The 21,557-nt window shown below is 40.0% G+C and overlaps 1 protein-coding gene across 1 annotated transcript; it reads left to right on the forward strand.

The window, feature by feature from the left end:
• Nucleotides 1–5,327: 5,327 nt before the first annotated feature.
• Nucleotides 5,328–17,835, forward strand: cds2 (CDP-diacylglycerol synthase (phosphatidate cytidylyltransferase) 2; the record flags this gene model as incomplete). Its single annotated transcript, XM_079222636.1, has 13 exons — nucleotides 5,328–5,399; nucleotides 9,189–9,316; nucleotides 10,260–10,356; nucleotides 10,993–11,090; nucleotides 11,582–11,721; nucleotides 12,889–12,947; nucleotides 13,685–13,767; nucleotides 13,997–14,084; nucleotides 14,364–14,432; nucleotides 15,317–15,469; nucleotides 15,969–16,088; nucleotides 16,346–16,449; nucleotides 17,700–17,835. 13 exons carry the CDS (start codon nucleotides 5,328–5,330, stop codon nucleotides 17,833–17,835), a joined length of 1,347 nt encoding a protein of 448 aa, XP_079078762.1.
• Nucleotides 17,836–21,557: the final 3,722 nt, after the last annotated feature.

The following is a 21,557-nucleotide window of genomic DNA, read 5'->3' on the forward strand; positions in this document are numbered from 1 at the left end:
GTTTTTAATGTTATGAAATAGATGTGAATAAATAAATAAAAAGGAAATTATGATAATATCCTTCCACCACAATTGTGTACCTATTTACGCCTGATTTTACAGGAGCAGGAGTCCTGCAGTTGACTGCAAGGCCATCATGGCACATGGGACCTAATTTCAGTAAAAAGTTTAGCGACAAAAGACAAATAACTTGAATGAATGAAGAAATGTGGCAGCTTGACTTTTTTTTATTTTATTTTTTTCTCAAGGACGGTAGTGTTATGCACTTCTTTCCTGGTTACCTATTTCGACAATCCAAATCGTGAAGCTAGCATGACTATTCAAAAGTTGCTCATAGTCTGGTTATGTCTGTCGGTAATCAGATTTATTCTTGCACAATACACCAGGAGCTTTAAACTAAAGCCGCAAAATGCAATTCATCATTCCGTTTATAATTTGCACCTATGCTTTTCCCACTGTCACATGTCAAAAAGGCTTCTGCGAAAAAGGCCAACTGATGTTTCAATTACTTAAACTTAATTACGTCGGCATATTACATACATACGTACATGTAATTTGCTTTCTGTATTTAACCCGTCAATAGCAATTTAGGAGCAGTGGGCTGCTGAGAGGCGCCCGGGGAGCAGCTGGGGGTTCAGTGTCTTGCTCAAGGACACTTCGACATGCAAACTATGGGGAGACCAGGGATCGAACCGGCTACCTTGCAGGACGACCACTCATGAGCTACAGCCGCCTCTTGCAACTACCATATTCAGGTCTCGATCAGTTATAGCTGTCTACTTATTTACCTTTACTCACTCAGAAGTACACTAAAACAAACTGTCTACTTCCAGCCCCAATCCGCCTGCCTCCTCAGCCCTTAGGCTGAATTCAACACCTTCTCATTGATGGACGGAGCTACATAATGTCGGCTGGGTGTCGCTATCAGCTCATCTCAGCTTCTGCCTGCCTGCACCCAGAGGTGAAAGATGGGGATGGCTAAGATGGATGACAGTTGCAAACGCTCGCCCACCACAGCTGCTCACACATCGTAGTCCTGTGTGTGTGTGTGTGTGTGTGTGTGTGTGTGTGTGTGTGTGTGTGTGTGTGTGTGTGTGTGTGTGTGTGTGTGTGTGTGTGTGTGTGTGTGTGTGTGTGTGTGTGTGTAGGAGGGAGAATCAGCAAAGTGGCAAAAACATTATCAGCACAAACACACAATCAATAAATCTGTCAGAAAAACACAGGGAAAGAAGCAAGGACAAATGTTTTGGTTAAAGTGTTAAATGAAAAGTAACACACGTTTCTCTGGACGTGTAACACTCGATAAGAAGTTAGATCACCATAATACAGCATTAGAGATAAGGATCTTTGTATTTAGTATACCTGCACGTTTGCATCTTTTAGTGTATTTCTATCCAAAGGTCATGACTCTCAGCTTTCTTGCTGAGATTCTGATGAGAAGAGGAGGGTGGTATCAATCTTCTCTATCTCTCTGCAAGTAAACAAATAAGAGTGTTTCCCTTGGTGTGAAACGTTTCCCTTAAATTATACATCATTCAAATTAAAGACAGTGCTTGGTAATCAGCCTCTACATCATTAACTGTGATGTTAAAATATTGCCACCGTTACAATGAAAACAACAATCATCAAAAATTCATCATTTGTGCATAACAGCAAATCAATACTTAAAACCATGTTGTGTTAAAGCCCTTGCGGCGCTGCATGCTGGACTCAGAATGATTGATGCTCTATCGTTCGGCCGTGACACAAGGAGAGTTATGACTCGGCATGGACCGCTTCGAAGAAGAGTCACAGAGGGGAGATTTATTGAAAACTCAAGAGTCTGATCATTCCCACACCTCTGTGTGCCCGCGGCCTGCTGCTGGCCGGACTGGAGTCGTCCTTGATGTGGCCGTGCCGCTGCTGTGTGTGTGCTGAGCTCTGCCGTCAGCAGATTCTGTTGTTGTGGAGGCGCATATATAATTGAACTGCTCCCCTCCTCCTCCGCTGCCCTCCCAAGACCCTCCGAGATAAAGCAATAAATACTCAACCTCAGCATTTAACAATCACCCTTCCCTGTTGCTGTTGCTGGGAGTCCACAAGCAAGTAATTCCATTTCCTCTTTTAAGTGAGTTAAACACAGAGATACTGACAACTTCACTTCACTGTGACCTTGCGACTGCAAGTGCTGACATCCTAAGTGGACTCTTGGTTGGCTTGGTGGTTCTGGGGGTTACTGAAGAAAATTAAGTGTTGTATAGCTTTTAGTGTGCACAAATCAGGAACTGACTTGGTTTAAGTTGTAAAAGTTAACATTCACCATTGGAGAAAGTTGCATTCTGTCGGCCTCGAATTAGTTTCCAGCTCATTTTCAGTTCAAGGTTCACTCTTATTATTCATTGTTTCTTTCTTTCTTGTCCTTCCTCTCTGTCCTCCTGTCTGTTTGTCTGTCTGTGTCTCCCTCTCTCCCCCTCTCTCTCCCTGTAACTCCACGGCTATATATAGACTTCTGCATTGCAGATGTCCCAGAGCCCTGCAGTTCTAGTGGAGCTGCTAAGGAGTCCCAGTGCAAAATTTGGGCTGCCTGACATGACACACACACACACACACACACACACACAGCAGAAACCGCAGAGTAACGGTGCACTACAGGATGGGGACAGTTACAGAATGACAGGTGACTTTACAGTACATGTGCAGCGTGCTGTGTAAAAATGTCTGAGTATTGTCCGAGGCGTCACACTGCAGCAAGGATGAAGTGCCCCCACAGAATAGAGTCAAAAGCACTGCAGTCATAATCGGCGGTGTGTATGTGAGTGTGTTCTTGTTGCCAAGCTTCTGAACCGATTCCCTGTGTTTTTACATTTATATTTTCTGCCGAGTCATGGCTCCAGTATTTCAGAAGCTTTAGCTGTTGAGGTTGGATAATCAAATGTGTATTCCAATAAATGTATTTTGGATTATGCAAATCATGCAACGTGTTTGTAATTAATCATTCAGATGTCAGTCAGGGACAGATACTTTTGAAATATTCAGAATAAAATACTGATAGAATAGGAGGGGAAATCAATGGAACCTTTCAGACATTAACATCGACGTTCATAGTTATTAATTACCTGCAACAACATACTTACAGAAATGACAGCAATAGTGACAACATAAATCTTCATTGTTCTCTGATTAATCACAAAAACAGCATTCAAGTTACAGGATTAATGTAAGATAAACTTTGAGAAAGCTCAAAGTGCTTTTCAGAAGAAATAGATAACATTAACTCAAACAAAATTGACAGAAAGAGACATTAAAACAAAATAAAAAGACATTTAAGATATTTACTATTTAAAAAGATTAAACTAAAACAGAAGAGGAAAATAAGCATGTCTCAAGGAAATACATAGATGAAGTAAGTGAACTGTGACAGCTTTATTTAGTCGGTTTAGTCGCAGTAATCTCTAACATTGAATGTTTTAAACATCACCTGCACCTGTCTCTTCTCCATGATGCTCCAAAGATCTGCTGAGTCATGATTGAGTGTGCACCAGCTGGTTCACAGGTAATATTAGCAATGCATTTGGGGGGGGGGAGTATTCAGAATGTATCGAAAGTCAGGCAGTGGTGCATTGTATTAAAATATTTTTTAACTATGTTAATATCAGTTTTAGATTCTGTTACCCGTCCCAATAAAATGTGTTCTCTTTCATTGGTGCTTGTTCTAGTGATCCAGCTTATAAATGCCGTTCATCACTGGCTATAGAGACAACCCCCCACAGAATGACGTCACATCCTATTGAACTGTTGTATTTGGGCTGTAAAGTTCACCCCCCTTTCACTTCTACTGCAACAGTGGTAGGGCATTAAGTATTTATAAATGCTGGCTGCACACACACACACACACACACACACACACACACACACACACACACACACACACACACACACACACACACACACACACACACACACACACACACACACACACACACATAATTATAGTGAGCTTTTGCTGCCACTTGGTGTTAAAGGCGGAAATTACAACAGAGTGCCTTAGATATTTAGTCTTCAGATAATCTTGACTGGCAGACATTAGCCTATTCAACTGATAAAACCATACGCGTGTCTGGTAAATGGTGCTTTAAGATATTAAGATGCTATTTTCTTTCCTTTTTTGAATGAAATGGACAAAGACCATATTTTTAAAGTCCTGAAGAGGAAGCACTATTGTTAATACAATATTTGTTTTAATGTAACTTGCATTGTAGTTGAAGAGGTTAATGTAGAATTTAAGTTAACACTTGTATGCACTTGGTCATCACATTTACAGTGTGAGTCATAATGTATGTCATAATGTATGAGTCATAATGTTTTAATGTAGTCATAATGTATGAGAAAATATGTGTATCAAGAGTAACATTTAAAAGCATCTGGATCTGAACATCACTAGGAAGCCATTATTGTGTTGTAATGAAGAAATGTCTCCACATAGTTTATAATTTGTTTATTTGTATTATCGACAATAGCACTCCAAACACGTTCCACTGTATTTGTCTTGAATATAGCCCACTCTTCCATGACGTCAGAAAACTCTATACCTTCAGAATAAAAGCACGCATTTGCCCCTTTGAAAAAATGCACACGAATATGATAGCTGTTATTTATGTTTCAGTGTATACAAAATGACATCACACCAGCAAACATTTAGAAGAAGAAAAACATACAGAATTGTGTTCTATATCTATATCTATTTATGTGTATAAGCGGTCCAGTTGTAAGAGCACAGCTGGAACTAGAACATGCAGAAAAGTAGATGCAGTTAAATGATTTCAAATTTCAATCTCTGTATATAGTATGTAAACATCTTTACATAATATACATACTGTACATAATCATCCAGTCGATCTATATCTATTCAGTATATATGTTTTTGCACTTTCATTGTTTACAATTTACAGAACACTTGACTTGTGATTTCATATTGTATTATTGGCCATTGGTGCTTTTATATATATAATATTGCTATTTACAACTTTTTTGTCCACAAGAGTCTTGCCCATTCTTTACCTGTATCTGTTTATTTACATTTATTTGTAAGTACAATGAGAGAGAGAAAAAAAGACACATTTATTTCATGTGCACGCACACAAAGCTGATTCTGACTTGACATGGACATTATTTTGAAAATCGGAAGTTATCGTTATCTATTATTCCCGCAAACTTGACACCGATTTAGTTCATCGAGTGAAAAGTGTTGCTGTGCAAAATCACAAGCTTTCGCAGGAGACCTGTCCTCCAAAATAACGAGCCCGTGTCTCGGAGACACAGCAGGACCGTCGCGGCTACAATCTGCTACAATGACCGAGCTGCGGCACCGCGGAGGCAAAGACAGCGACCCGACGTTACAGCAGCAGCCGTCAGAGGACAAGGTAACGTCCGCAGGACAGCTTGCTACTGGAGAGTCCGAGTGCATCGTCCTGTGGCTCGTGGAGCGAGAGGAAAAGTCGTGTCGAAATAGATTGAAATCCGACATCTTGACGTTGGTTTCCTCAGAAGAACAACTGTTAACCTAACTACTCTTAACGCCACTAAAATGCGCCAAACTACTCGCACTACTTCCTGTGCGCTTTCGTGGTGACAGGAAAACCAAGTTAAAATTGTATCGAAATAAACTCCGCTTTTTTTTCATCATATCGATGTATAGACTGGCTCTCCTTGTTCAGGAAAACAATTAAGCTGTGTTTTAACCGGTGTTTTTATTCCATGCGACGCAAAATAATAGTACATTGAAAACAATTTGTGTGGAAAGATGTTTCGCAGCTAGCCGCTACATACGCGGTGTGACGTCAGGGCTACGACGCCATGAAAAAGCCTCGAGCGAGAAAGTGGGGAAGGTTATATTTGCTCTTAATTGACGTTAATGGTTCTCCTTCAACATGCGCGTGCAGTCGACGGTTGGCTCGTGTGCTGTTCGAACGCCAAATGGCCAGAAGCTCGCGCACATCGTCTCTGTCAGTGTACCGTTAGCTGAGCTGGCCCCACTGCTACAACAACAATAATAGCAACAGCAGCCGCTGCTTCGGGCGTTCTGCTATCCAACAACATATTATATTTACTATGTATTCAAACTGAGGGGGAAACAAAACGCATGCTCTGTGTTGTCAACATGGATGTCGACGTTGCATCCCAGGGAATAGTCGGAGCCTACAAAGGGGCGTGGTAATGGATGTACACCAGATCATTCAACAGCAGCTTAAAGCTGATGGGAAGGGCCACAAACCATTTAGGGAATATTAGGGGAACAGTAATTTACTAGTGAAGCACACTGAGTCCACAAAGTGCCACGACTTTGTATTTATTTATTTATTATATATTTATTATTGTATGTATTTAGGCTGTGAGTGTTTTTTTAGAGTAGCCCATCAGTGAGCACTTAAAGAAGCTCCCTTTGTGGTACTGTTGAGTGCTTGCCAGGTTACATAATCAGTTAATTACTTTCGACAATTAGCTGTAGTGCTGTTTAGGTCATATTGCTACAGTTTTAAAGAGGTGTATCCCTCTCGTATCCCTCTTATATCATTTAAATACAAATATATATATACGGACAGTGACATCATTTATATCCTCAGTATGATCTGGTTTATTTAATGGATTGTATACCAACAAATAAAAACAATTTGCAATTTTGTTGTCAGTCGTTTGTGAAGTAAAGCTAAAAATGCAGGCACTTAAACCTTCCATGTAGACTGAAAACTTCTGTTAGATAATCAGGGTAAAGCAGATACCTGGCTGGCTAAATCCTGCGTAAAGACGACATCCTGGAACTATGCACATTATGCACAGGGTAATGGTATAATGGTAGTATAGGGTAGATCGGTCAAGATGTGGAAATTATGGCAATTATGTGCCACAAGTGTCCTATGTGGAAATGAATAGTTAATAGTCACTTGGTTTAGATGAGGGAGGAGGACCACATGTAATATCACACAACAATCATCCAGTTAATTCCTGTAGGAAATACAGCTGTTAGTGGACCCTGCTTCGAGCAACTAAGTGATTATACCGACTAAGAGGTAGGAGAAAAGTTAATAAAAAAGGTTAAATCTATTCTGGCCTTGCTATGACCTTTTGTGTCTTGATCAGCTTAAGAGGAACAACTCTATAGAAAATTACATTGGTTTAAGAAATGAAGACGACCGTAGCTTAGATTAGGTACTTTTTTTAATTTATTTTATGGTGGTTTGCATAAAATGGTAGTAGTGAAAATCAGTTCACAGATTTATGGATGAGTGACACTGTTTAAACTGTGTTCATTAAAGATGCTTCGGAATTTTGCTGAGAAACTATTTCTGGATATTTGAGTGCAGAAACATCTGGTCAGGTGCATTTCTAATTATAGACATTGTGCGTTCTTTCCGGCGATGTCGGGAAGTCTCATTCTGTGGTGCTCTTTAGCTATTCAAAACATTTCAAAACCATTGCTCTACAATATTAGTGTCTGAATTCTCAGCACAACACCACCTCCTCTTTTCCTTTTTGCTGTATTTCTAAAGGGCTCACACGTAAAGATAGCCTTAAAAGCATAAATATACCTATCCTTTCACTACTTGCAGATGAATTGGAGATAAACGGAAACAATCGGTGTTTAAAGCATGAAAGGGGACGAGCGTGTATGTGAAACGAGCGCCTATTTTTAACTCAAGCATCCTGAGTGACGGACATTGTCTCCATAGAAACCAGTAGGCGGAGAATGGGTCTGTGCTTTCTTGTGCTTGCTTCTGCATTCAGTTGGCGGGTTGAACTATTGTGTGTTTTATATAATTTGAAGAAAAGCCAATAGACTTTTCAAGTCTTAGAAAATGTACAGTTTTGGTTTCAGTGAGCTGATTCAGAGTGAATGTGCAGCCAGAGAGAATCAGTGTTTTGTGCGGAGACACTGATAAAGGTGGACACACACTGCCTGTTGCAGCTGTTAAAATGTGACCCTCGGTATTAAACCTCTCTAAAAAAAACTAATGAATCAATACGGCACGGCATTAATGCCACAGAAAGGAACCTTTTCTTTATAATGATAAACCTTTTCACGCTAAAACCTATTTCAACAATTCTTTTCATTATTGATGTGTTGAATTTGAGCAATAATGTGATAGGTTGTTATAACAAGGAGTTTCTTGTTAAAACTGAATGTTGGTTAAGCATTCATAGTATGTTTATACCCTGGAATTATGAGGAGACCAGTGAATGACAAAACAATTGTTAAAACAACCTTTTTATGAATTTGTCAAACCATAGCTTTACACGTTTATTCAACATAACTGAGTTGATTGAAACTACATTGTCACAGTCTGATTTAATCCACCTTTTAACCCATTTAAGAAAGGAAAATAAAGTTGAAAATATAAATAAATGTTCTAGCTTAAATGAGCTAGAAAAGTACTAAGAAAAAAAATAACTGCAAGCTGTTGAGGTAAAAAGCAACAAAGGTGTGTTATTAGAAAATATCCTGCTGCAGTAATGTAGTCGTCAAATGGTTAAACCGTGAGACTCAGTGGGCGTCCCAAAGGGTGAGCCGACCGTCTGCTGTGTAAATGTGAGGCGAGACCTCCCAGCCTAATTTGGTATCAGCTGCAGAGATGTGTGTTGGGGTGAAAAGGGAAAGGACAAACCTGACTACTACTCACTGTAACTGTGGCAGCCATCCTTGGATTGTTGCAGTTACGATGGAGAGGTAGTGATCAGTGTGTTTTGAACACATGGCTCTGGGAGAACAACAGTATGGATGGAGATGATTTGGGGCAGCGTTTAGCCGCCCACACATACTCCCACACTGGCAGTTCTGCTGCTGGTGTTTGCTGATTCTGATATAAAATCTATCTCTATCTATCACTACGTATTAATTCACCGATGTATGTTTTGTGTACTCAGTGGTATAAGTAGTGTGTTGAAGCTTGATTTATATTAATTTAGCTTCACAGGCCCTGTTTAGCTGGAAGTTGCCCAAAAAAAACATTGATTGAATTTATTGTATCACTATCTAAACAATAGTTACTTTAAATTGCTACATTCAACCGGAATCACAAACTATAAGTATAAAAAGTATTTTAAATGTTATCTTAAGTTTTTTGTAATTCTGAGGTTGCATCTGTTGTCCTATTGCTCCAGCATTATGCCTTTGCCAAATGGCCGCCTCTTATCTCTCCTGTCTGTTTGCTTGTCAGGGTTCAGACAGTGAGCTGAAGGGGGAGAAAGATGTGGCATCAGATGGCGAGGCCAAGGTGGACCCAGGAGTCCCTCAGGATGACACCCCTGTGGTTCTAAACAAGGCCCTGTCTGGACTCTCCTCAAGGTACCATCACTGTTGAAGAGAAACAATCAACAACATATTTCTGCGTTTGGTCTGCAGTAATAAAAGTTGTCTTTACAGAATATGACTGTAAAGCACGGGGTTGAGCATGTTCAGTAAACCTTCCTTGACTAGATGGTCAGCATGGAATATAGAAATTATGGAAGTTTGACACCGTTTATCTAAGGAACCGCTCTGTACTCTGTTTTCTGAGTTGTTCAGTGAGTAACTACATTGCTATATATATATATATATATGAGTCACTACATTGTTCTATATATATAGAGTCACTACATTGTTCTATATATATAGAGTCACTACATTGTTCTATATATATATAGAGTCACTACATTGTTCTATATAGAGCTACAGGCACCTAGTTTTCCTGGACTTTAGATCACTGCTACACTTGTGGAGGTGTCATGATTCATACAAAGGAATCCTTCCTTGCACAGACATTACGGTTACATGGCAGTGGTAATATCCAGCTTCTATTTTTCATACCTTCCTGACATTTCACTGGGGAAAAAGGTATATGACGGTATTTGTGTAGAAATACATATATATCTGGTAGCTGGTTTATATGTAATAGCCGGTTCACCTTAAAGGTCAGTCCACCTAAAGTGAGCCTGGACAAAGTTGTTGCTAACTTTGTGCCGAACAAGCCAGACACAGTAGCATTTATTCACCGACCAATAAACTGTACGCACACTTGCACTGCTACGTTCACAGCTATAACATTACTGCTAACTTCATACTCCTCTGCAATTCAAATTAAATTAGTTTATATCTCCATCTCAATTTCTGTGGGTATGTGCTGATGAAAGGTTTGTGTTTAGGATGGCTGAAGGGGTGCAGTAGCCATATTGATTTTAATCTCCGGTTAACAGTAATGTTATGGATTGTATGTAGGAAGCTGTAATGCCTCTCTGTCTGTTTCCTTCAGATGGAAGAACTGGTGGATCCGAGGCATCCTCACACTAGCCATGATTTCCTTCTTCTTCTTAATCATCTACCTGGGCCCCATGGTGCTCATGATGATTGTAAGTACCAACAGCGCTGATGCTGCGGCGCAAAAGCTCGGAAACCTCATAAATGACCTTTCAGAAAATGTGTTGCATCAGTGGAGTGAAACATTAACGGGAAGATTACTTCCAACGGGTGTAAAATGTAACAAATATAATCTCATATACAGTATTTACACATTCATATTGAAGGTACAGTAATTTTCTCAATGACTTGTACAGTGTGTTAGGGTTCATACAGTAACTTCCCTCTGCAGGACATTCAGTTGAACCTTACGACACAAATGAAAAACGTAATCTCATGGATTAATGGGTTTAGGCTCTTTTAATAGCATGCAGGTTTTCTGATCCTGTCATCTGGGAATTTCATGAAACTAGGCCCATCAGCCATTGTGTGTCACTAGGACACACACAGGACGTAGGACACACACACACACACACACACACACACACACACACACACACACACACACACACACATACGGTGTTAATGATTTTTAAGTATGCATTTGATACTCTTGATTCTGTCTTCTTTATTCCACTGAATCAAGTCACTGAAAGAGTTGTATTGTACTCATTAGATGTGCCCACACACACACACACACACTTTGAAGACGCTCCGGCAGTTTCCTCACGCATTGTTTCTCCGTGCAGGTCCTCATTGTTCAGATTAAGTGCTTCCAGGAAATCATCACCATCGGCTACAACGTGTACCACTCCTACCACCTGCCCTGGTTCAGGACGTTGAGCTGGTGAGGGCGCACACAAACACAATCGCACACATTATTACACATTTTATAGAGGTGTCGTTAACGCATCAATTATCCTCACCTCTTTGTTATTGTTTTGTTTCATGTTTTATCTTGTTGCAGACTTCCTGAGGTTTGTTTTCTGACCTGATTTACGTTTTGAGTAGAATGTAGATTATTAAGCCAATGAACAAACATGGCAAACCTATTGTGAATCATCAAAGCCGTTTTGATTTTAGCAATAGTGGTGAACAGTATAGTGTGATAGATAGCAGAGTCCTGACATTCATTATGCCATAAACCTGATCAATCTAAAGTGTTCTCCAGTTAGTAATTGGGACCCCTAGAACATTTGACCTTCCAACTTTTGTCATACAGTGAATTTAAAGTTTATTCACATGGTATCTCTGGTTTTCTGCAGGCATACTGAATGCAGAGTCTGATTAGCCGCTGTCATAAAGCCGTGACAAATGTACACTTGCTCCACCCCACAGGTACTTCCTGCTGTGTGTGAACTACTTCTTCTACGGTGAGACTGTGACAGACTACTTCTTCTCACTGGTGCAAAGGGAGGAGCCTCTTCGCATCCTCAGCAAATACCACAGATTTATCTCCTTTGCCCTCTACCTCACAGGTACAAACGCTGAGACCCACACTGCAAAAAAAAAGCCTGTAATAATGTCTGTCCTCATCGGTGTGTTGGAGGGATCAATTCAGCTGGCATAACTTTCTGCAATGTTGACTTGAGTTTTTGCAGCTATCTTTTCGTTTGCTCAATGTGTCACATTGTCTTGTCAATGGGCCACAAAAATGTGTGGGGTACCGCAAAACACGAACAGTCCCAACACGGTTACCAAACTCAAGCCACACAGGTTTTCTAATGATTACTTTCTCCTAGAATGTTCTATTGGGGCCTAAAGATGCAACCGGGTGACCTAGTAGTTAGTGAATGTCTTCCCTGTCAAAGAAATGGTGCATTTATATTTGATCTAATGAAAGCATTACATTTAGGATGAGCGGAGAGTGAGGAATACTGTTTAGACTGTCGTTGATCACAAAGGACAAGATGGCTTTAGGATCTCAGCAGATGACAGTGATTGATTATTTAGGCTTGGCATTAAATATCAAATCAAAACTACTGCTGGTCATCAAAACTTTAATATTCCGAAGAACAAACGTGATACTTTTGTGTACATTGGGTTAGGTACTTCCAAAGTTGGTTATTTCTGCCACCGTGCAAACTGGAGAAGTCTCACTTCCTGTGCTGCAGGTTTTTCAGTCGGTAGTTCAGTTCTTCCGCAGCAGCTGGTTGATGCCAAACAGGATGTGGTGAGGAAGGAAGCACCCTGACTGTTGCTATGTCTTGCCTACTTGATTCAAGGTGAAACTGAATGGCGCGGCTTTCTCACTCGTCTTTCAGCAGAGAGGCTTTGAAGATAATAGTATCATACCTTCGAGTCCCAGAAAACACTCAAATCTGCAGTGTTTTGGAACAACATGGCATGTGTTTTTAGATGCTGTAGTAAATGTCCTTGTAAAACGTTACAGTATGTCTGGTTTGACTTTTCTCCCAGTATAAGCACTTGTTTGTGTACTGTATAAATCGCTCCAGCAATCCTAACCTACTCACTGCACATTCATCCGGAGCTTTGTCTGAAATAGGTCAAGCTAAATTTAGTTTAGTTTGACCAAAGATGACCGAGATTCTGACTTAATTAATCTCCTACTTCTCTCAGACACGGCAGCGCTCATTATTTTCCCCTATTGAGTATTTCACACAGTATTTTTCATGTCGTTGCAGGTTTCTGCATGTTTGTGCTGAGTTTGGTGAAGAAACACTACCGCCTTCAGTTCTACATGGTAAGTGGCGCCCTGCCTCTTCCTGTTCTCCAGCCTCGAGGCCACTGGGTTATTGATGGCGCTCCCTAAAATACGGGCCCTCAAGTGTATGGAGAAGTGGGCCAGGGTTCTATCAAATAGAAATGTCTGGCACACAGTCATTCCAACTTCTCAGTTGATTGTGTTCATCAGATAATTTGGTCCAGTACGATTGTTGCCTGGTTACTTAAAGCGCATCCAATCATCCAAGATAACATCCACTAATTGGATCAGGTCTACTGAGCATATCCCACATACCTATCTCGTGTCTAAATCAATAAGCAGATCCAGACAGAAAAAAAAGTTTTGTTTAAATACTGAAAGACGACCTTTAGAAGTTATTGATCCTGGTAGGGTTTGCGAAGCAGAGGCAGCTACAAAAACACGAAGGTTTCCACCCGTCAGTTGAGTGTGGCCACAATATTTAGCTCCCTGTAAGTGAGCGGTGCTGCTCGTTCTTAATGGCGATGATGAGACACTGCCTACGCCCACATTTTCCAACCACACTATTGATTTAATTTAGCTATTATCTGGTCATGTTTTCGCTAAAACCCATCTCTGTGCAGAAAATCACGTGTTCTTCCTACATGTCCAGTCTGTCAATAAATATTTAGAATAAAGACACAAAATCACGAATAGTACGGCTCTCATTTCAGGCAAGTTTAAATTTATCCTAGTGTAAACACACTTGGCTAATCCGGTTTATATTGTCCCCACAGTTTGGTTGGACCCATGTGACTCTGCTGATTGTGGTGACTCAGTCTCACCTTATCATTCACAACTTGTTTGAAGGGATGATCTGGTAAGAAAACAGCCCTATTTTTTATATATATATATATTTTCTCTCTCCCAGAAAAATGGCTTCTTTCTGATGTAGAGTTATGTTTAAATCCAATTATCTTCATTTTGTATGTTGATTTGTAGGAGGATTAGCTGGTAAATGTAATTCAAGTTTCAAACAATCAGACGTGTGTAGTTTTCATAAAACCTATTTTCAGTTAGTCTCATGTAAACCCTTCTCATCTGAACAGGTTCATTGTGCCAATTTCCTGCGTGATCTGTAATGACATTATGGCCTACATGTTTGGTTTCTTCTTTGGCCGCACCCCACTCATCAAGGTTGGTTGTATCACTGTTATTTCTAGCTTTAGATACCATTAATGTAAAGCAAATAACTGAAATTGATTGGTGAAAAACAGTCTGCACATCTGCTGGTTTGCAAACTGTTTTTCACCAATCAAATTCAATCGTTTCTAGTAAATTACTTCCAATATATTTAAAGTGGATTCTCGTCTCCAGTTTTGTTGTAATGCCAGGGTAGGTCAAACATAAAAAGTATTACGTGGTCCATGATGATGTATTAACCTGCTATCCACACCGTGACTGTGTTCTCTGCAGCTCTCACCGAAGAAGACATGGGAGGGATTCATCGGTGGATTGTTCTCCACTATTGTGTTTGGCATTATGGTAAGATGGGTTTTTATCTCATGTCTTTGTAGACAATTCTAAATTGATTCTGTTTTGATTCTCACCATAGCGTGTGTGTGTGTGTGTGTATATGTGTGTGTGTGTGTATATATATATATATATATATATATATATATATATATATATATATATATATATATATATATATATATATATATATATATATATATATATATATATATATATATATTACTATTGTAATGACCTTTTCACTGGATTACCTAAAAAGCCTAAAATAAGATGATAAAATCCTTTATTAATCCAGCAAATGGAAGAAGAATGCTCTTAACTAAAACCAAGTCAATGGATTCAATTTTACTGTATTGTCTTGTTTACACTTGATTTGAAAGATATTTTACTTTTTTATTAGGCTTTTAATGACCCCACAGTTAAACAACTTAATTTAGTTCAGCATTGTACAAAAGGGTGCCTGTTTACACAAATATACGCACCACCCATGTGCAGTGTTGTCACCTGCAGCGCTGTCTGGTTCTGACTATTAGCAATAGTTGCATATCACTAATGAGACAAGTATTTAAAATATATTCATTTTGGGCCACACTGTTTGCTGTCTTTTTATTTTTTAAACATAAAAAGTGGTTGCTACTGATAGAAACCGAAGGCAACTCGTACTCTTCAGCCCTGCTTTTCCTTAATTGTCCCATAAATGTACCGGTGAGAGTGTCTTCTGTTTTTATGCCCCTAAACTGTGGAACTCACTGGCTCTGGATATTAAAATGGCAAAAACTCAACTGCAGTGTTGCAGGATTTCTTCTTTTTTAGTCGGTCATTGTTTGTCTGAAATAAGAGCGAGCAGGCCAGTGGTGTAACTGCAGAGTAATTGAAGCTTGTTCTCCTCCCAGTTCTCCTATCTGATGGCCGGCTACCGCTACTTCGTGTGCCCGGTGGAATTCAACAACGACTCCAACAGTTTCCAGGTGGACTGTGAGCCATCCGAGCTTTTCCAGCTTCAGGTCTACGCTCTGCCCACCATCCTGGAGTCCGCCACTGGATGGGTGAGACTCGCCTGCAAGCCTCCTGCTCTCTCTGCCTTCTTTTTGCTTTTACTGTGTCTCTTTGCATTACGAGTCACATTCAAACAAATGTGATCATGAAAATGGCAAAATCCAATTAAATGACAAAGTACAAGAGGAGTCCTGCAGCATCCTTACCAACTTTGCAGCGGTTGATTGATATAAGATGAGTTAAGATGGTTTTTATTAGTCCCGCCGTGTAATACAGCACTTCTATAAACGCGTGGAAAATATACTCTAAAATGTATCTTTTTTTGGTAACTTGTAATTTCTTGATTTATGTCAGAACCTAGCTGGTAGTTTTAGCTCGCAACAAACCTCCTAAATCCATTTGAGAAATGCAGAACTAAAGAAAGGGAATGAATGGGTTACAGATGTGGAGTTGCTCTTTACAGTAAGTCAGTCCTACGTTGAAACGCGGGTTGAATGTTGATAACTGTTTTTATCTGCTTTGGTCAAACACTTCTTCTTGTCTCCACAGAGCACAGTGCGTCTCTATCCATTCCAGATCCACAGCATTGCTCTCTCCTCCTTTGCCTCCATTGTGGGACCTTTCGGTGGATTCTTTGCTAGCGGCTTCAAAAGAGCCTTTAAGATCAAGGTAGGAATGACTGCACTCTGCTGACAGCACTTACTGTTGTTCAAAAATACTACTGCTTGGTGTTTCCCTGCTCAACTGTAGATGGTTTTATATTTCAGTATACTGTGTATTGTGCTAAATTAAATATGAAATATTATATAATGTATTTGAAAAACGTATTAAATTACATCTGTTTAATGTCTGTGAACTTTGCTTTGTTTATATTATTTATTTAAATAATTATATATCTGATTTATTTTATACTTGTGTCCTTTCAGGATTTTGCCAACACTATCCCGGGTCATGGTGGCATTATGGACCGATTCGACTGCCAGTACCTCATGGCCACATTTGTTAATGTCTACATTGCTAGCTTCATCAGGTAAACACACAGTACATGACACGTGAATAGGTTGCATGTGTTAATTGGAACGTCTCTGGCTGATCCCTGCGCAGGGGATTTAGATTTGCATTTGTTTTCTCCATACATGACCTTCTGTCTGGGTGCATGTGTGAATTCAGCTGTTCATCACGCAGTGCTTCACACATTTTGCTTGGCACTGACAGAGTGCCCAGAGTACGTTCTGCAGTTCAGGCTTAGGTCGGTTCATACGCTGAAAAAGAAAAAAGTAAAAAGAGAAGAGCATTCTTGTCCTGTTTGGGTAGGCCTTGGTTTCTACTTTTTCCGTCTCTGGTCGGGTTCAGACAGAAATATGCGGTTCTGAGTCGCACTCTAGTGGACGAGCAACTGCATGGTCAGTTTTATGTTTAAAAAAGTAATAATCTACTTTCAAACAGTATGTTTCTCCTCTACAAGATAACTCACTTTGAGAATGAGGACTGAAATGTGACGCCATCTTGGATAACAAGTTTGGCTTGAGTTGAGAATAAGTTGAGTCTAAGCTTCCCATGCAAATTCATTAAATAACAGGAGCAGTACCTCAACACTAACCTTGGCCTGAACTCTGATACAGTAGCATCCAGGACGGTCTGCCATGCACTGGTGGATCCTACAAAGAAGATGTGCCAATTTAGGGTTCCCTTAATTTTCAGGTTACATGAGCCTACACAGAGCAGGTGCAGACAGCTGCATAGATTAAAAGGAGAGTATCTGTTACAAGAGACGTGCGAGTGAAAAACAGGTCTGTAACACTTGCACTGAAGACAATTTTAGCCATCTGTAGTAATAATAATAATAATAATAATTCAAACTTATATAGCGCCTTACTAGATACTCAAAGACACTTTACACTGCGGACAAGAGACAGAGTCAAACGGAACAAAACAGAAAATGGAAAGACAAACAAACAAACAGAACATTTATGGTCGCAAAAGAAAACTGGAGAAGCTGTGTGGAATGAGTCGTAGTGGAGGATAGGGTGCAGGGGTTTAGCAGGTGAGGGCGAGTCTGTAGAGCGTGTTTAGAAGCGGTAACTCAGGGTGCAAGCTACCAATTGCAGCTGATGTTAGAGCAGACAAATCCACACATTAATCCACTCCTTACACGCGTAGCTAGGTTGCTACGCTATGATTGGTCAATCCATGTTTTGGAAGAAGGGAATTGATAATAGTTCAGTTCTGTAGCGGTCATTTTGGATAGAGGGTGTACGACTATGTTCTCCATTCTCTCAGGGGCCCAAACCCCAGCAAGGTGATCCAGCAGCTCCTGGCCCTCCGTATCGATCAGCAGCTCAACATCTTCAACTCCCTGAAGGCTCACCTGACAGAGAAGGGCCTGCTGCCAGCGCTGGAGGGGGCCGGCGCCTAGAGCCACCCGACCGACCCCACACCGGAGAGAGAGACCAGAGAGGAGGGCAGCTCCCGAGGGCCCCGTGCAGCTCAGGAGCTCTGAGAGACTGGCAGTGCTTTTGTGTGAGCGAAAACACATCAGAGAGAGAAAAAAGAAAACTACAAAAAACTACAGTCTTGGGTCATTCCATTTTATTTGGGGATGAGAGTTGAGTGTGTTTGTGTTCATGCATTCTGTGAATCATGTTTCAGTGTTTTCAGGTTGAGTTAGTGAATTACTGTACTGTTAAACATTTCCTTAGCCAACTTATATCTATTCATGCTGTTGAACAAAATGTTGGTCCACTGTACATTTCTACCTGTATACAGGATATCCTCTATATACCTATTAATGTGTGTTCACATGTTATTGTACTCTTTATTATGTTTTTAGTTTGAATGCACTGCTCTCAACCCTGTTACTGTTTTGTCACCCCAGCTGTCCCCAATTTTCTTTGTTGTGATTGTTTCTATTTATACATAGACACTTTTTATATTTGGTATGCTTTCATATATCTTAATGTTGTGTTTGTTTTAGACTGAATTCAGCTTTGCCATCTGCCACGTGCATTCATGTGTCTTTTTTCTGTGTTTTTGCTGCCATTCATTATTTAAAAAAGGGCCTCTTACTGACATAGTGTCGTTTATTATCAAAAGACGGGAACAGTTTGTTGGTTTTGTGCTGTAAGGTGCAGCGAGTGACTAAATGTTTTTATCATGAAGACCAGTGCGATGGTTACCAGCACCCTTTTCAGCTTGATAGTCTCAATTTTCCCTCACCTGGTTGCCATTTCATATTTCATGGTTTAAGCAGAAAGACTCTCACACAATCATTTTAAATGTTTTATTTCGTCGAGTCTTTCTGCGTTAATACTTATTTTATCTCCAACGAGGAGCTGGTTTAGGTTGTGAATTAGTGGGGTTGTTGCGTTATGGCTTCTGTTTGGGATTGGACCGTACAAGTAAGGCACCATAATGGATTCTACACTGCCGAAATGTACATGTCTCTTTGGTCACCATGTTCACGGCTTCAGAGCAGAAAGCCAGAATATCCAGTGTGTCTGTCACTGCTTGAGTTGACCTGTATGTGTCCCAGCTGTTGTGATCTCATGCGTCGGATGTTCAGGTTGTTTGCCAATACAGTAAGCTGCTGTATAAACAAACGGCACTCTGGGCTCTGTGGGATTCTGTGATATTTATACCACTGGCAAATGTTTGCTTCATTTGTTTGGTGGTAAAATATTAAAGATTTTCCAGTGATGAGTTCATTCCTGTTTCTGTGAGCATTGTGAATGAATTCTGTGTGTAGTTATGTTACCGTCTGTGAAAGGGACGCCACCGATCTTACAGACGGAGATGAGTTTACTCGTATTATTGCCTTGCTTGTGAAAAGCGTCTGTTCTCACACCAGTCTGAGAAAATAGCTGTGATGATGTTATAGGGGTGTTATTGGGGTAATCTTGGATTGCGTTTGGAGAATTTTAACTGAACGCCTGCGTTACGATAAACACAGGCATTTAACAGTCAGATGGGATCTTTCTGAAAGATATGATTCTGTTGCATTATGGGAAATGGAGGAGAAGGTTATACCCACACTAAGGACTAAAGTCAGGCTGTTCCTTCCTCTGGAGCATCATTTTTGCAGAGTCTTCTTTTAATCTGTCCGTTGGAGGCTTCACTAAGACACTACATTGCTGGAGTACTCCTTTAAAACTGCCAACACAATCTGTTCAGTTCATTTTTGAATACGTTATATATGGAAAATATAAAATGTTACTTTGAAGTCTGACTGACTACATTTTTTTTCTTTTATAATTAAATACAACTGCAGACAACCGATTCAATTGCATTTTAAAACTTTTTGCTGATGTTGTTTAGTAAATTTGGGTCGTTGAAATTGCCCCATGATTCCAAAATGTTTACATTGTTAGAAGTGACGATAGTTAAATATAATTAAATGGCCATTATTAATGGGGGTTGTGGGTTGGTTTGTAGAAAAGCTGGTGCGATAGGAGCAGAAAACATGGCGGCGTATACAGTGTATGTGGGTACAACTCTGGTAGACAACAATTAGGCTCTAATTGCTCATCAACCAATCACCTCAGGCTGTCCATCATGTTTGTGCACATTCATCCATTAGTTTTTTTTTATCCAATCAGAGAAAAGAATTGATTTATAGTTTTCAATGAAAGCCAAATAACTGGAGGTTTAATGTAGGATTATAGGTGTTATTGATGTTCCCCCAAAAGAACTACTTCTGTGCTCAGTGTTTGAGGACAAACGGCAACGCGAACAACCATACAGGCATCGGTGTAGCAGGGATGGGAAGATCAGTACCTAGTTGTCCCTAAATGGTAATCATATAAAACAGCCATTAGTGTCCAGTGAATAACTACTTAACTTAATCAGGAGTCATTTTGGAAAACGATCATCAGATTCTGTCCTCAAAAACATTGGATGTGTTTTTAAGAAAAGAACGCAAATGTTTTGTAATGCAAAAATGGCTTATTCTTCAATGTACCAAATCAAGACTCACCACCGTATAAACCAATCATGCATTTATGTTTTCTCCTGCTATTTGAATTTTGCTCCATTCATATTGTTATTGATATCATATTTTTGGTTTGACCTGCGTGATAACCAACCTGTCTTACGCTTAACTTCTTAAAGTATTTATTTTATTTACTGTAAAAAAAAATTCAAAGTTACAATATTGTAAATTTAAGAAGATATTTAGAAAAATGTTAAGTGTTCTTTAGTATTTTTGGTTAGAGGAATATTTAAAGTATTATTGCCATACAGGAGAGAGTATAGTGATAGCAGAAGAGTATTTTCTCTCTGTCTTGCTGTGACTTTAGTGCAGTTGGGTGTTTTCTCGGCTCTTTCCTGGTAGCTGTCATGTGTCGTGTGTCAACTTCTTTGTCGCGGTGCAAGTTGAAGCAACACAGCTACTTGTAGCACTGTGTTGCATCGTCTCCCTTTGAGTACACAGGAAGTCTCCAGAAAGTAACACGAGGTCTGGTGTCTCAGCATTCGTAGATATCTTATAGGTTTCTGGCGTCACCGCCTGCTGTGTTAGTTGGAAATTTGAGGTTTTAACCCTGCAGCTCTGTACTGCCATTTCTCTGTCTGGTGTTACAGTCGGCCACTAGAGAGAGCTGGAGCTCCTGCTCTGGTCGAGGCTAACACTGATGCTGCATCGGAGCAGGAAGGTTTGACCCTTTGCTGTTTGATACATTCCAGTTCCCCTAAGATTCTGCTCACATGGAGACCGAATATATGAGACAAACATGCCACTTTTAGAAAAAAAAAAGAGTTTTTGTTTCATGGCACCCAGGGAACACCATGCCATTTAATCAACACAGTGCCACTTTGCTGTTGTGAATCCTGCCCAGCCAGGACCCTCTCAAAGGAATGTATGGGAGTTGTGAGTCCCACATGCTGTAGGCTCCCCTTTGTGGACGTTTTATTTTGTGGTTATAGATTCTCTTATGAAGCTGTATGATTTCAGTATATTGTTCTTAAACTGTGCAATAGTTTGTGCTGAGTTGTACACTTGTCTAGAGAAAAGTTGTACTCTTTGATGCTGAAATGTGCTTTGCCTTTGTTCAGAGACAATTAAAGGTCTAAAAAAATTTCGATGTATGACTGGTTTCTTCCCTCTTGGTCTTCTTCCCCATTTTGAAATAGATAGCCAGTCAA

Source organism: Taurulus bubalis (assembly GCF_910589615.1).
Source record: "Taurulus bubalis genome assembly, chromosome: 8".
In the NCBI taxonomy this organism is placed as follows: Eukaryota; Metazoa; Chordata; class Actinopteri; order Perciformes; family Cottidae; genus Taurulus; species Taurulus bubalis.